This window comes from Diadema setosum, chromosome 19, assembly GCF_964275005.1.
Source record: "Diadema setosum chromosome 19, eeDiaSeto1, whole genome shotgun sequence".
Classification (NCBI taxonomy): Eukaryota; Metazoa; Echinodermata; class Echinoidea; order Diadematoida; family Diadematidae; genus Diadema; species Diadema setosum.
In genome coordinates this window covers 4,666,923-4,681,297 of record NC_092703.1, presented here as the reverse complement: position 1 = coordinate 4,681,297, position 14,375 = coordinate 4,666,923, and the positions used below count along the sequence as shown (strand labels likewise).

Here is a 14,375-nt window from a genome sequence, read left to right as displayed (position 1 = left end):
AAACATCTCATGTACTTATATTGGATTTTGTTTACTCTTTCACGAACACTCACACACGCAAACACAATAAAGATCTTGAACAGTTCAGGGCTGAGGGAGGGCAATCGATGGGGAAATACCATAGCACCTCTCCTTTTCCATCTCTCATATCATTCCTATACCATTATCTGGACACCCTATACAATTAATTGGTCTATAGGTTACATTTTTCATCCTATGCTGTCGGTCTTGTAGGCCTTCTTTGCCTAGTGGCGGTTTCGTGAGCCTCTTTTGCCTAGTGTCGGTCTTGTGAGCTTTGTTTTTGTATTGTCGGTCTCGTGAGCCTTTTATGCGTAGTGTGGAAGTCATGGGCTGTATAACTCGTGGGCTTATTTTATTTGATGTCGAACTCTTGGGCTTTATTTATTCAGTGTCGAACTCATGGGCTGTATAATCAGTGGGTTGTATGACTTGTGAGCTATATGACTCGTGGACTGTATGACTCGTGGGTGTCGGTCTCGTGACGTGCACCCGTCACATTAACGTCAACATAGGATACTGCAAGATATGAACCAATACAAACCTATAACGTCAAAAGACAATCTGTTAGAAGCATTTGGTCAATAGAAGGTAGAAAAAAGGCAGATGATAACTTATTTGAAGAACACATTCTATACTAATTAGTCGGACAGCAAACAGGATTTGCTAAAAATTAAGAACACTGAAGAAAAAACATGGGAGTTCTTCAAGATTAACCTATAAAGACGTATGTATTAAGACATTTTTTCCATAATTACTCAAAAGCTACATGCGTAAACTGACTTTATCTCCCAGCAGATTCTAATCACTCTGTTTTGTTTTACTCAAGTTTACCTACCAGCACTTGAGATTCCAAATGGTCCAAAAGTTACACATTAGTTAAATACTAATTGAAGTAATCTATAGCATGTTTATTTCTTTTGTTCTGTTATATTTTTATTTTTGCTTCTGAATATTATGTTGTATTGAATATTCAAAAGTATATAACGTAGAAAAAAAAATCCTTCATCTTTTATTCACTTTCATGACTGTCTTTGCCATGTTACGAATCGATGAAATCTGTCAGCCATTTTCATTTATGGAAATATTCTGCATGCATATTTTAATGTAAACAAATTGAAGCAAAAATGGAATATCGCATTTACTTTCTCAATGGATGTAAATGACATTGTAAAATTTTTGTCTGCATGTCTCATATTTTTGCTAATACCACGGTTCACTCGCATAAAGTGGCGGCATGGGAATAGAGTCCTCAGATTTGACATGTTCTAGGGACAGCTGTTCTTCCTTCGATCCGTCCGTTCTTCTGTCCGTCTGTCCAACCGTGCTTCCGTCCTTATGTCCGTCTGTAATGGATTATGTGGACAGCGTTACAAAAAAAGCGAGACTTGTTATGTACTCTCAGCAAAAATAAAAGAAAAGGGAAAGAAACACTCAAGTTAATATTTCTCATAGAATATTAGGTTAAAAGTTAAAGTAGTATATACCATATACCATATGAAATGTGTTTTAATTGGCTATCAACCATGGTAGGTCAATTAAAAGGGAAACTTTACGCATGAGTGAACATCTGTGTTTTTCTCTTCAAAAGCACAAAAGTAAAAAATTGTAAAAATTAACAAGATGTCATTCATGTGTAAATGCTCTTCCATGTTTTATGAAACAATAAGAACAAAAGACGAATCTAACACAATAATAAATTACCACTTACGTTGCAAACAGTAAACTATGATTTCTATAATGTCTTTGGAGCTCAAAAGACCAATAAAGGCTAAAATACTGGAGGAAAGTGAAGAATCTTCTGTTAAATCCAAATTCAAATGGAATGAGAGGAGAAGCGATATAAACAAAAATGGTAGGAATTTAAATTGACTTCTCAAGTTAGGAAAATTGTAATATATTTGGTTCTCATCATTCGTGCATGAACTCTTAAATGACTAAATCAAAATAATGAAATATAGATATTATGTTCATCCAATCATCTTTGTGCCCTTACTTCCTACAGTGTCCTGTAATTTGAAGTTTGAGTTGACATAAAATTTTTATTTTCCCCCTTTAGTTTCCAGCTTTGATTTTGTTTGAGGTTATAATGAGATAAAGAGAACGAAAACTTATTTTTGCTGTTTCATTCAGTTCTCTCATTGTGTTAATCTAGTCTTTTGTTATCATTGTCTTGAAGGGAATTTCCAAATGAAAGACATATCAATTTTTGCAATTTTTACTTCTGTGCCTTGAAGGGCGAAAAAATAATGTATTCAAATGCTCAAAATTTCAGTATTTCCCCCATATCATATGCTATGCCTTGAGGTATTTTCTTGAAAAATAGGGTATATAAATCAGTCGAGAAAGATTCTTTAGAGCAAGTTTTCGAATGTGAGGTCAAAGGTCAAAGGTCATGTGAAAGTGTTAAAGACCTAATAAAATGGTTTAAACATTTTTTTTTCTGAATGATGTAACAATATTAAATGTTAAATTCTAAGTAATTCTATGGTTGTGCGGGGTTTTTTACTGTTCTGAATTTTGTTCTATATTTGTTAACATAATGGATGCAATTTCCTCGGTTTTGGAAAACTTTCTATACTTTCGCCGCATGCGGCGCACTATCACTTCTAAATTGTGATGAGAACGGAGTCGTCGATATTGGTTGTCCGACCAGCCTAGCCATAGCCAGCGAGCTGGCAAGGCTATGCTAGCGCAGCGCAGCGACAGCCGGCCGGCGGCTAGCGCTGGCGGGGGAGCGAGCTAGCGAGCGCATAGCAGGTGCTGCGCTGCACTATTGTCATTGGCTAAGCCTTTAGACAAAAGAATATTTAATGAATTGTATCCTATTTGATACTGCCAATAATTCAGCTTACAACTGTGGTACGCTTGGATATCCATTATTTTCGGCAAACTCGTGAAATGGGCCCCACCACTGCGTGTCTGTACTAATACTACGGCGACTCGCCTGTTTAAATACTCGTGAATTCAGCCCGACCGTGTGGCGTTCATCGGGGGTTTCACACCAAGCTTAAGCACGGCGGTGGGGCTGCCTTCCACAGTCAATACTCCACGGCCAATTTAACCATAAATACAGCCCTACCTAACCCTAAATCCTAGGAGGACCTACCCTTGCTTGCTATAAACGCACGTTACGGTGCACACGCACTGCAGTGGGGCCTATTTCAAGGACAAGTTCACCTTCATAAATATAAGGATTGAGAAAATGCAACAATATTAGTAGAACACATCAGTGAAAGTTTGAGGAAAATTGGACAATCGATGCAAAAGTTATGAATTTTTTAAAATATTTGTGTTGGAACCGCTGGATGAGGAGACTACTACAGCTTGTGAGTCATATGCGTACAACAGTATAAAGAAAATATAAAAGAAAATTCAACATATTTTCACTTTTTTCGCATAATAAAAGAGCAATTGACTTGCCTCTTTCTAAAGGCAGGGGGAATAATACTTCCCATAACATTTATCGGTAACGAGTCAGGGGAATGTGTATTTTTTTCAAAAGATGGAATTTTGTGAAATTCTCTTTATATTTTCCTTATATTGTTGTACGCATGTGACATCTAAGTTATTCATACACTGCAGTAGTCTTCTAATCCAGCGGGCACTGCAAAAAAACTTCAAAAATTCATAACTTTTGAGCGGATTGTCTCATTTTCCTCAAACTTTCAATGATGTGTTCTACTAATATTGCTACATTCTCTCAATCCTTATGTTTATGAAGGTGAACTTGTCCTTTCACGATAGCCCCACCACCACTGCGTGTCTGTACTAATACTACGGCGACTCGCCTGCTTTATATAGGCCTAGACCTACTCGTGAATTCAGCCCCACCGTGGCGTTCATCGGTAGACAAGCACGGCGTTGGGGCTTCCTTCCACAGTATGATTTGTAGCATAAAACAAAAACTACTCGACCAAAATTGACGATCATTCTTGTTATCGTTTTTCTTATAGAAAATGGAGCATCTAAATTACTGATAACAAATATTGCAGAAACTGACCATGGGAAACTGGTTAGGCCTTTTTTTTTTTCTTTTTTCTTTTGAGCCACGACCCACCCTGTAACATATCCCCCTAGAGTGTAGCCTCTGTACTACTACCAAAGATTCTGCTTTTACTAGTCTATCTAGACCTAGTGGTAATAGTACTACTACTAGTAGCAGTACTAGTAGACTACTACTGTTTAACTTGGTCAATTTGGGGGTGCTGAATCCAAAAAAACTTTGGTTCCATTTTTCCAACCACGTCTTCAGCCGCCATTTTGAATTTCAAATGTCCGCCATAGCAAACTGTACTTTGACCCAATTCTCATAATGAGAAGGCTCAAATTTGATGAAAAAAGCATGTTTATGATGTCAGACATTCTGGTACACCATTGTCTGATACTGTAGATAGCATTAATACAATTTTTAGGCAGCCATCTTGAAATTCAAAATGGCCGCCATAGCTAAATATATTTTACCCATATCTAAGGTTGTAAGCATTATGGAAAGTATAAATTCGGGGTAAAAAGCATGCTTGTGATGTCAGGCATACTAACATATACATTTTTTTTTTAAATGATGGATTATTTTATTGGCGGCCATCTTGAAATTCAAAATGGCTACCATAACAAATGTAATTAGGCCTGTATCTCATATCCTGTACATTGAGTAAGGTTGTAATTCGGGGCAAAGAGCATGCGTATGCTATCAGACATTCTGAAGCATCTTTTTTTGAAAAGATGGTTCATTTTGATATTGAAGGTGGCCATCTTGAAATTCAAAATGGCCGCCATACCAAAACGTATATTTTGACCAATATCTCATGTTGCTAGGGGCTGTTGTAAGCAATAAACAAAATTCACATTTCGGGCATAAACCAGGCTTATAATGTTGAACATTCAGGTGCACTTTTCCCCTCCCTGAAATTGCAGATCACTTTCGAGACGACCATCTTAACATTCAAAATGGCTGCTTTTCAGCTAATATCTCTGGTTACAAGCAATCAACGGCGTAGCCAGGATTTGATATTAGGGGGGGGGGGCGGTTAGTCTGCGAGGGAGCGAAGCGACCGAGCCCGAGCGAGCGGAGCGAGCGAGGGGGGGGGGGAGGGTGTGGGAGGGGGGTTTCCCCCCCTCCCACGGTAAGAACTTTTTGCTTTTTGATGTTGTCAATGGTGCAATTTGATGCATGATTTTGCTCGTTTTATCGACGTGAAACAGTCCCACTTGTTTAAAGTAGCAGTATATTTTAGTGTAGATTTTTATAGAACAATTTGCCTATAAAATGGTATGATTCAAATACACTTCTTGTATAAATTCTTTTCACAGAATATCATGAACGCAACTGAACCCGAGCGAGCGGAGCGAGCGAAGGGGGAGGGAAGGGTGTGGGAGGGGAGGGTGTGGGAGGGGGGTTCCCCCCCCCCCCCCCACGGTAAGAACTTTTTGCATTTTGATGTTGCAAATGGTGCAATTTGATGCATGTTTTTGCTCGTTTTATCGACGTGAAACAGTCCCACTTGTTTAAGGTAGCAGTATATTTTAGTGTAGATTATTATTGAACAATTTGCCTATAAAATGGTATAATTCAAACACACTTCTTACATTAATTCTTTTCACTGAATATCATGAACGCGACTGAACCCGAGCGAGCGGAGCGAGCGAGGGGGGAGGGGAGGGTGTGGGAGGGGGATGTCCCCCCTCCCACGGTAAGAACTTTTTGCATTTTGATATTGTAAATGGTGCAATTTGATGCATGTTTTTGCGCGTTTTATCGACGAGAAACAGTCCCACTTGTTTAAGGTAGCAGTATATTTTGATATAGATTATTATTGAATAATTTGCCTATAAAATGGTATAATATAAACACACTTCTTATATTAGTTCTTTTCACTGAATATCATGAACGCGACTGAACCCGAGCGAGCGGAGCGAGCGAGGGGGGAGGGGAGGGTGTGGGAGGGGGGTGTCCCCCCTCCCACGGTAAGAACTTTTTGCATTTTGATGTTGTAAATGGTGCAATTTGATGCATGTTTTTGCGCGTTTTATCGACGAGAAACAGTCCCACTTGTTTAAGGTAGCAGTATATTTTGATGTAGATTATTATTGAACAATTATTTGCCTATAAAATGGTATAATTTAAACACACTTCTTATATTAATTCTTTTCACTATCATGAACGCGACTGAGGGGAGGGTGTGGGAGGGGGGTGTCCCCCCTCCCAGGGTAAGAACTTTTTGCATTTTGATGTTGTAAATGGTGCAATTTAATGCATGTTTTTGCGCGTTTTATCGACGAGAACAGTCCCACTTGTTTAAGGTTGCAGTATATTTTGATATAGATTATTATTGAATAATTTGCCTATAAAATGGTATAATATAAACACACTTCTTATATTAGTTCTTTTCACTGAATATCATGAACGCGACTGAACCCGAGCGAGCGGAGCGAGCGAGGGGGGAGGGGAGGGTGTGGGAGGGGGGTGTCCCCCCTCCCACGGTAAGAACTTTTTGCATTTTGATGTTGTAAATGGTGCAATTTGATGCATGTTTTTGCGCGTTTTATCGACGAGAAACAGTCCCACTTGTTTAAGGTAGCAGTATATTTTGATGTAGATTATTATTGAACAATTATTTGCCTATAAAATGGTATAATTTAAACACACTTCTTATATTAATTCTTTTCACTATCATGAACGCGACTGAGGGGAGGGTGTGGGAGGGGGGTGTCCCCCCTCCCAGGGTAAGAACTTTTTGCATTTTGATGTTGTAAATGGTGCAATTTAATGCATGTTTTTGCGCGTTTTATCGACGAGAACAGTCCCACTTGTTTAAGGTTGCAGTATATTTTAGTATAGATTATTATTGAACAGTTTGCCTATAAAATGGTATATCATTTAAATAATCTTCTTGTAATAATTCTTACACTGAACGCTGTCTGCAGTTCAGCAATCAAACAGAAAAAGCATGCACACGAGGGTGTAGATAGGGGCATATCCCCTCCCACACGAAGGTGATTTTGCGTTTTCAGACCTGAAATTCAGCGATCTGGTGCAAATTTTTGGTGCAATACTTTTTCATCGAAGAGTTAAAATCACGGAATTTAGCTCTTATTCCGAATGTGCACCATCTGTGTGTATGTATAAAGTCTAGTGAGGTAGAGCTTAGGGGAAGGGGGATTCCCCCTCCCGCTCGCGGAGCTTTTGCGTTTTTAGAATTGAAATAAAGCGATCTGGGTATAGCCACAGTCTACTTCTATGCATGGCGAAGGGGGGGGGGGGAGGGGCGGGCGAGCGTGGGCGAGTGTTATCTCCACCCTTCCCTTCCGATGGAGCTTTTGCCTTTTTAAGGTTGAAATTGAGATATCTCGTATACGCATATTTCATGGAATCAACATTTGGGAAATCACAAAAAAAAAAAAAAAAAAAAAAACTGATGGGGGGCTGAGGGAGGAAAGGGTCGATTAAAAGGGGAAATTCCCCTTATACACGAGGGAACCTTGAGTTTTCGGAATATTTAGTGATAAGTCTTGTGCACTCAGAATTATTCATGATATATATATATATATATATATTTTTTTTTTTTTTTTTGGTAAATGTAAAAAGTGTACTAAGCTAGAGAAAGAGGCACAGAGGGGGAGGGTTTGGGAGGGGGATACCCCCTCCCAAGCACGAGAGATTTTGCATATTTTGAATTGAAATTCAACGTTCTGGTGCACACTTTGAGTGAAATATTCAAAAAAAAATATCTTATTTGATGAAAGGTTGCAAAGGAGACCCGCTTCATGTGCATGCATACAGTATACACGCATTTTTTTTCCGCCTCCCAAATCCCCGGTCCAAATCTTAGGGGGGGGGGGGGGGGCGACCGCCCCCATCGCCCCCCCCCCCCCCTGGCTACGCCAGTGCAAGCAATGAATGTCTATGGTGGCTTACATTGTACGTTCTTTTAAAAACACACACATAGGGCCTATACATTCTGTAATAATGGATTATTCGCATTGGTCGCCACTCTTGAAATTCAAAATGGATTTCGACCATATTTGGTACTGTAAGATCATTAAACTGCAAACCGAAGCATGCTGGAACACTCATGTGTAAGTCAATCACTTCAGTGAATTGCGTAGGCGGGACTACTTCCTGTCCCGTAGGTACACTGCCATGTTGAAATGCAAAATGGCAGCCATGGGAAACATTCCTTTAAAAGCGTAGCGTTTAGGTAAAAATTGTGAATGGGAAATCATGTGATTCTGACGTCAAAACAAATGACTTTCAAAATAACCCCTTGATAACTGTGTCTGAGTGAGTATATGCCCCGTTTAGACGATTTGGTTGTAGAGTTTACAATAATATTAGCCCTATATTCTAAAAATTTGTGGGATAGTCACTTTAATAGATATAATGTCTTCTAGGCTCATTCTCTGCATGAGTTCTTGAAGTCACAGCACTTTAATGCTGTACACGGGGAGGATTGGTTCTATAAAATTCTTCCAGAAACAATGACTTTTGCATTTCGTTGATGTAGGAAGCTCCAAGTATTTTATTTAACAGTTTATGGATACCCTCTGGAAATAGCTACAATGTAATATATCATATTTCCCTGTAGTAGATGCACAAATTAGGTTGTGAGAGTTGACGAGGTTTGCTCTCTCGATGTGTTGTATCAAGACTCTACTAGGGTAAAGCGGGAGATTGTCCTGGTTGAAGTCATCCACGCCAAACTTCTGGAAGACATGGACTGTGTCATTTCCATTCTGCATGATTCCAGGTTCAGATACTTCTTGGTCCATCTGCATTTTGAGACATCCTCAATTTTTCAGCTTCAGCCAGCACCATGAAAGGCATGAAAAAGCAGACCTTTATACTTGTTGTTGTTTTTTCACAACAAACTGCAGAACATAATCTCTCAATAATGTCAATTGTACTTTTATCATTTTAACAATTTTCCAGTGATGGAGCAGACATCATGCAATGCACTAAGTAAAGCAAACTTACAAGATCCATCAGGAGAATTGAAATGTCAGTGTATACGTAATAATCATCAATATCTCTGATTCTCCCGTTGCTCTTGAAGTAGCATCTAATACATACAATGGAATGAGGCTATCTGTTTCCTCGTTGTGAGTGACGGGTGACAGCTCCCATGGCATCTTTGATGAACCCTTTGTTTCTTTTCTTTCCGTGATGTGGTCTCTGTGTCAGATAGAAATGACTACTCAGTATATTTCAACTTTCAGGCCGATTATTTGGCTCAGTTTTGTGGATTTCTAAGGCATGGGTATGAAAAATGAACTTTTGTTAGTGAGAATGAGGAGAAGGCAATGAAATTATGAGATGAAGAGTGATTGTGGAATTACTTAGAACTTATACCTTCCGATAGTTGTATCGTCCAGCAATGACTGGATAATGACAGGTCTATTAGACTGTAGAACTCGTAGAAATGTTTTGAGAAGTTGGTGATCCTCTTATGCTTAATAACTTTGGATCCAGTCTTATACATGGTGTATTTTGATTGCATGAGCTGAATGTCTGGCCTTTTAATACTATCCGCCGAGAAATGAATATATTTTCATTCTCTTAGATACGAATTTAGTACAGAAGATGAAAACTGCCCTTTTTGTCTCTTTCTAGAATATCCCCCTTGCATGTTTCCGATAGCTGAATGCCAAACACCACATTCATCAGCTTCAAGGCAGTGACAATTTTTGAGATTACCCTCATGTGATGGTCTTCTAAATTGAGGAGGAATTCTGATGCATGCAAAGTGCCACAGAACTGAGCTATTATTGCTCCTTTGTTGTTTTAGAATCATAGGCTGTATACAGCAGTAAGCATCTTGGAAGTCTTAATAATTGAAGATGACCCACTCAAGGGCAATCAGGAAAGAGGCTACTCATTCCTTATTCATTCTGCATTATTCCAGAAATATATCTAGTGTCTAGCAAATCTGGTTTCAGTTTGTGGCCAACAAACAAGCTTGTGAATGGGGTGCCTGGTAGGGTGACCGTGGCATTTCTTGCCATTGCGAGACTTTTCCTTGTTTGTCTTCAATCTCTCGAGGCAGCATCAAGTTTTTGAAGATCACCTTCAATTGTATCAATGGTTGCTTTTGTACAAATATTGTACTGACTGGGATTAAATGTAATCATTAACGAGGTTCCACGATGCAAAGTGATGTGTTCCCTGAGAGGCAAAAACAAACCGCTTTAGCGCGCAATTCGGGAACCGCATATACCCGCCTGGCTATATGGGATGTAACGCTTACATGCTTGCTTGCCCACATGTATGGGACAGGGGTATGCCCCCCCCCCCCCATGCTCAGTTTTTGCCCCTCAGCATGGCTTGATGACATCATTGGAACCTCGTCCTTACATTTTGCATTTATGGCGACCATTTTGAGAGATGGCTGTCATTTTGAATTGAGAGATGGCTGTCATTCTGCTTGAAATGGAAATGAATTTGGTCTAACTAGAACTATTCTGGCATATTCATCTAAGGCGCTTACAACAGTATTATATGTTTTCTATACAGCAGCCATCTTGAATTTCAACTTGGTTACTTGTCTAATGATCCACAATTAGGGAACAGCTGTACTGGAACGTTGGACACCACAAGCATGCGCATTCTTGAAAATTTGATGCTGCTACAATAATTGCAAACTAGGATATGGGTAAAAACGCTACGGCGGCCATTTTGAAATTCAAGATGGCAGCCTACAAACTGGACAAAACAATGCACAATATTAGAAAAAGACATATCAGAGTGTCTGACATTACAACGTGGCATTTTGAACCAAATTTAAAGCTTCTACAATGCTCACTTTATGAGATATGGGTCAAATTACAGTTTCCCATGACGGCCATTTTGAAATTCAAGATGGCAGCCTAGAAATTGTATCAAAACAATCAAGAATATCAGAAAAAGATATATCAGAGTGTCTGACACCACACTCATACATTTTGCACCAAATTTGAAGCTTCAACAATGCTCATTTTATGAAATATGGGTCAAAATACAGTTTGCTATGGCGGCCATTTTGAAATTCAAAATGGCGGCTGAAGACGTTGTTGGAAAAAATGGAACCAAAGTTTTTTGGATTCAGCACCCCAAAATTGACAAAGTTAGCCAATAAAATCAATTTTGGCACAAAAATCTCACGGGATTACATAGTAGTCTCTACTATGATCAGTGGGAATCAGTGGGAATGCTGGGGGATGATTGTTCAAATCCTTGTGGAATTCGTTTAAGAGAACTTATCTGTTGTTGTGTGAAAATAAATTTGCTTCAGAATGGTCTCATATTCAAGTAACGTGCACTTTGATATTTCCAGGTTAGCATGCCTGGACAGTAACGGGGCGATCGTTAACGGGCCGTTAACGATCGCCCCGTGTTCAACTAGAGCCCTTTCAAGACAGCCATTAAGCCATCAAGCTGAACCTCCCTGCAACAGACCCTCTGCCCCATGATGACCATGCAGCCATTTGACTACTTCCTTGTGGGAGATGATGCTCTTGCGCTGAGGACTTGGCTGATGAAGCCTCTGTCATTTTGTGGCATGACTCGCCAGCAGCGAGTCTACAAGTAAATGTGTTTGGGTCTACTAGTGCTGGCGAATTGTCTGCATTTTGATCACTGGAGGCATGTATAACGAGCAGGAGAATTCTTGTTCCTACCACACTTTTTGTTCTTCCTTTTCGGCATTTTACAACTATTACGCCTCCAGAAGAAAAATAGTTAAGTACAAGTCTCGAAGAGCACAGGTAAGTAGGCTACACATTCACCAGCAATTCAGAGTCCAATGGAATGAATGATATTTTCTAACATGGGTCAGGCATTTGAATGTAATCTGCACCTATAATAATAGGCTACGCAACTGTAAGCAACACTACGCAAATGTATGCCAGGCCTACGCAAGTCTACGAAAATGTACGCCAAGTCAACGCAAGTCTACGCAAATGTCTACGTAACAGTACGCAACACTACGCCATGTCATACGCGAGCACAAAAAGTGTTCTGGTGTGAAAGGGGTTCGGTGGCGTACTGTTGCGTATAGATGGCGCACAGTTGCGTAGTGTTGCGTAGTGTTGCGTAGACTTGCGTAAAACCTGCGTATCAGAGCTCTACGCGGAGGGTACGCGAAAAATTTTAACATGTTTAATTTTGTGCGTACATCTTGCGTACTTATTTTGCGTCCCTCGGCGTCCTCTTACGTAGAGTTGCGTTCTCACTGCGTATAGTGGCGTAGTGTTGCGTAGTCACTACGCAACACTTCGTAACACTACGTAACTCTACGTAAAGGGGGTTTCACACCGAGCTTTGCGTAGAGTTGCGTAGAGTTGCGTAGCGTCTACGCCGAAATTACCTGCGTACTCATGAAAAATAATCATGATGCTACGCGTAGGACCGGCGTAGTCCCGGCGTAGTCCAGACGTAGAGTTACGTATGGTTGCGTGGGAAGCACGTATCTGCGTAGCGTATTTTGCGTATAACGGGCGTAGAGTTCGTATATATACGTAGGCCGGGCGTACAGACTGCGTAGAGTTGCTTGCAGTTGCGTAGAGTTGCGTACCGCCGATTAATGTGTTTGATTTTGTTTGATAGATACTTTATTTTCTGCAAATCAACATACATAAGAAATTTAAAACACAGTCGTTTGACTTGCACTAACACCGATATGATAGGGAATTAATAATATAATATACAGTACGCATGGGAGGCCGGGCGGCGTACGCGCGTGTACCAAGCTAGTAATCTAAGTGTTATGCTGAGCGGCGTCTGCTAACTGAGCACAACTCCGTGCTTATACGTCATCAATCGGTTCAGGGGTGTTGGTCACGTGACTATCTTTTTCGCAAAAGCTGGAACGAGGTCCTTCAAAAATGTGATATTTGGGGGAGTTTCTAGAAGCGATAAAAACCGGAACGACACTGACAACATGTTTACATTGATAATCATGACATATAATTATTTTACATTTCTTTTGCATATTAAAACATTTTGCGAGCATTTTATTAGGTCTTTAAAAACTTCACCTTTTCTCTATATCTCGAAAGTGATTCAAGGTATCCTCATGGAACTTAGCACATATTTAATATCATGTATTGCCTCGCGATGATTCTCTTGTTAATTTTGGGGTCATGGGATCAAAGTTCAAGGGTCAAAAGGTCAAGGTCAACACCTTAAGCTTAACTATTTCCCTCATACATAGATGTAGTAAAGTTTTCTTGAAACTCGGTGTATACATGTATTACCAAATAGAAATTCTCTGGGAAAGTTTATTTGCTAAAAGGTCAAAAGGTTTAAGGTGAAGTGAAAGGGCTACATTTCACTTCTTCCTCCATATCTCGGAAGTGGCTCAAGGTATCATCATGAAAATTCGTACCTATCTATGCATGTACTGCCTGTCGGTGATTCCCTGAGTAATATTTTAGGGCCGTCGGGTCAAAGTGCAAGGGTCGAATGCCAGGTTAAAATGCTAACATTTGTAATATATGTGACCGTGCCAAACAAAACAAACAAAAAGTCGCACCCTTTGGTTTTACGTGAGGGCTCAAAAAAAGGTGAATTAATGGTTCAACCAATTCAATCTCGAGCTTTTCATATTTTCTGAAAGAGCTATCCTTCTATATTTTTCTTCAATTTGGGATCTTAACATGAATGGGAAAAAATGTGTTTCTAATAGCAGTTTCTCTCGGGAGTAGAACGATCAGGTATGTCTCACAGTTACAGGCCACTTTTCTTGTCTTGAAATCCTTTGCACACTCTTCACTTTCGAGTCTAATAACTTTTGAAAGGATGACGCTACTGCTTTGAAAGTTGGCATTGATCATGGACAGAATGTGTTGATAGAACATGCTCCAGTTCATTTTAATCTAATGATCTCTTCATTGTTATTGCTCCGGTGGTTTACATCCTGTATTTTGTCCCTTTCACTGTACAGCTAGCTAGATATCACGGGTTGGTAAAGATTAAGCACTTGAATGGACAGTGTACTTCAGAGTCTCTTTTCTCAGTTCACACTTTTCCAGAGTGTATGCTTTCTTTCCAGTATTTACGTAGGTTAGGGGAGGCCATTTGAATTGAGTTATACATAATTCTAAAGCATATGAGTCTGCTCTTTCAGAACCTGCCCTTAACTAAAAATCCATATCTGGCGACTTTTTGTTGGTTTTGTGGTCCACGGTAACATTAGTCAATGCCGAAGTTACACCTTTTCTCCATACTTAGGAAATTAGTCAATGCAAATAAAAGGGTTAAAGTACAAATAACAATCGTCAAATCCCCTAATACCAGCTGTCTTATATAATATAGCTATTGATCCGAACCTATATGTATTTTTATGTACTTCTCATAGGAAAGTGAACAATCACCAGAT

The 14,375-nt window shown here is 39.7% G+C and overlaps 1 protein-coding gene across 1 annotated transcript in view; it reads right to left on the bottom strand.

Annotated features, from left to right (window-relative positions):
• LOC140242920 (uncharacterized) overlaps positions 1 to 8,796 on the bottom strand; it is a 31,012-nt gene extending 22,216 nt beyond the window's left edge. The window contains exon 1 of the mRNA XM_072322667.1: positions 8,676 to 8,796. Coding sequence (XP_072178768.1) covers positions 8,676 to 8,796 — 121 coding nt within the window. The remainder of the gene's footprint in view (positions 1 to 8,675) is intronic.
• Between the last annotated feature and the right edge of the window lie 5,579 nt (positions 8,797 to 14,375).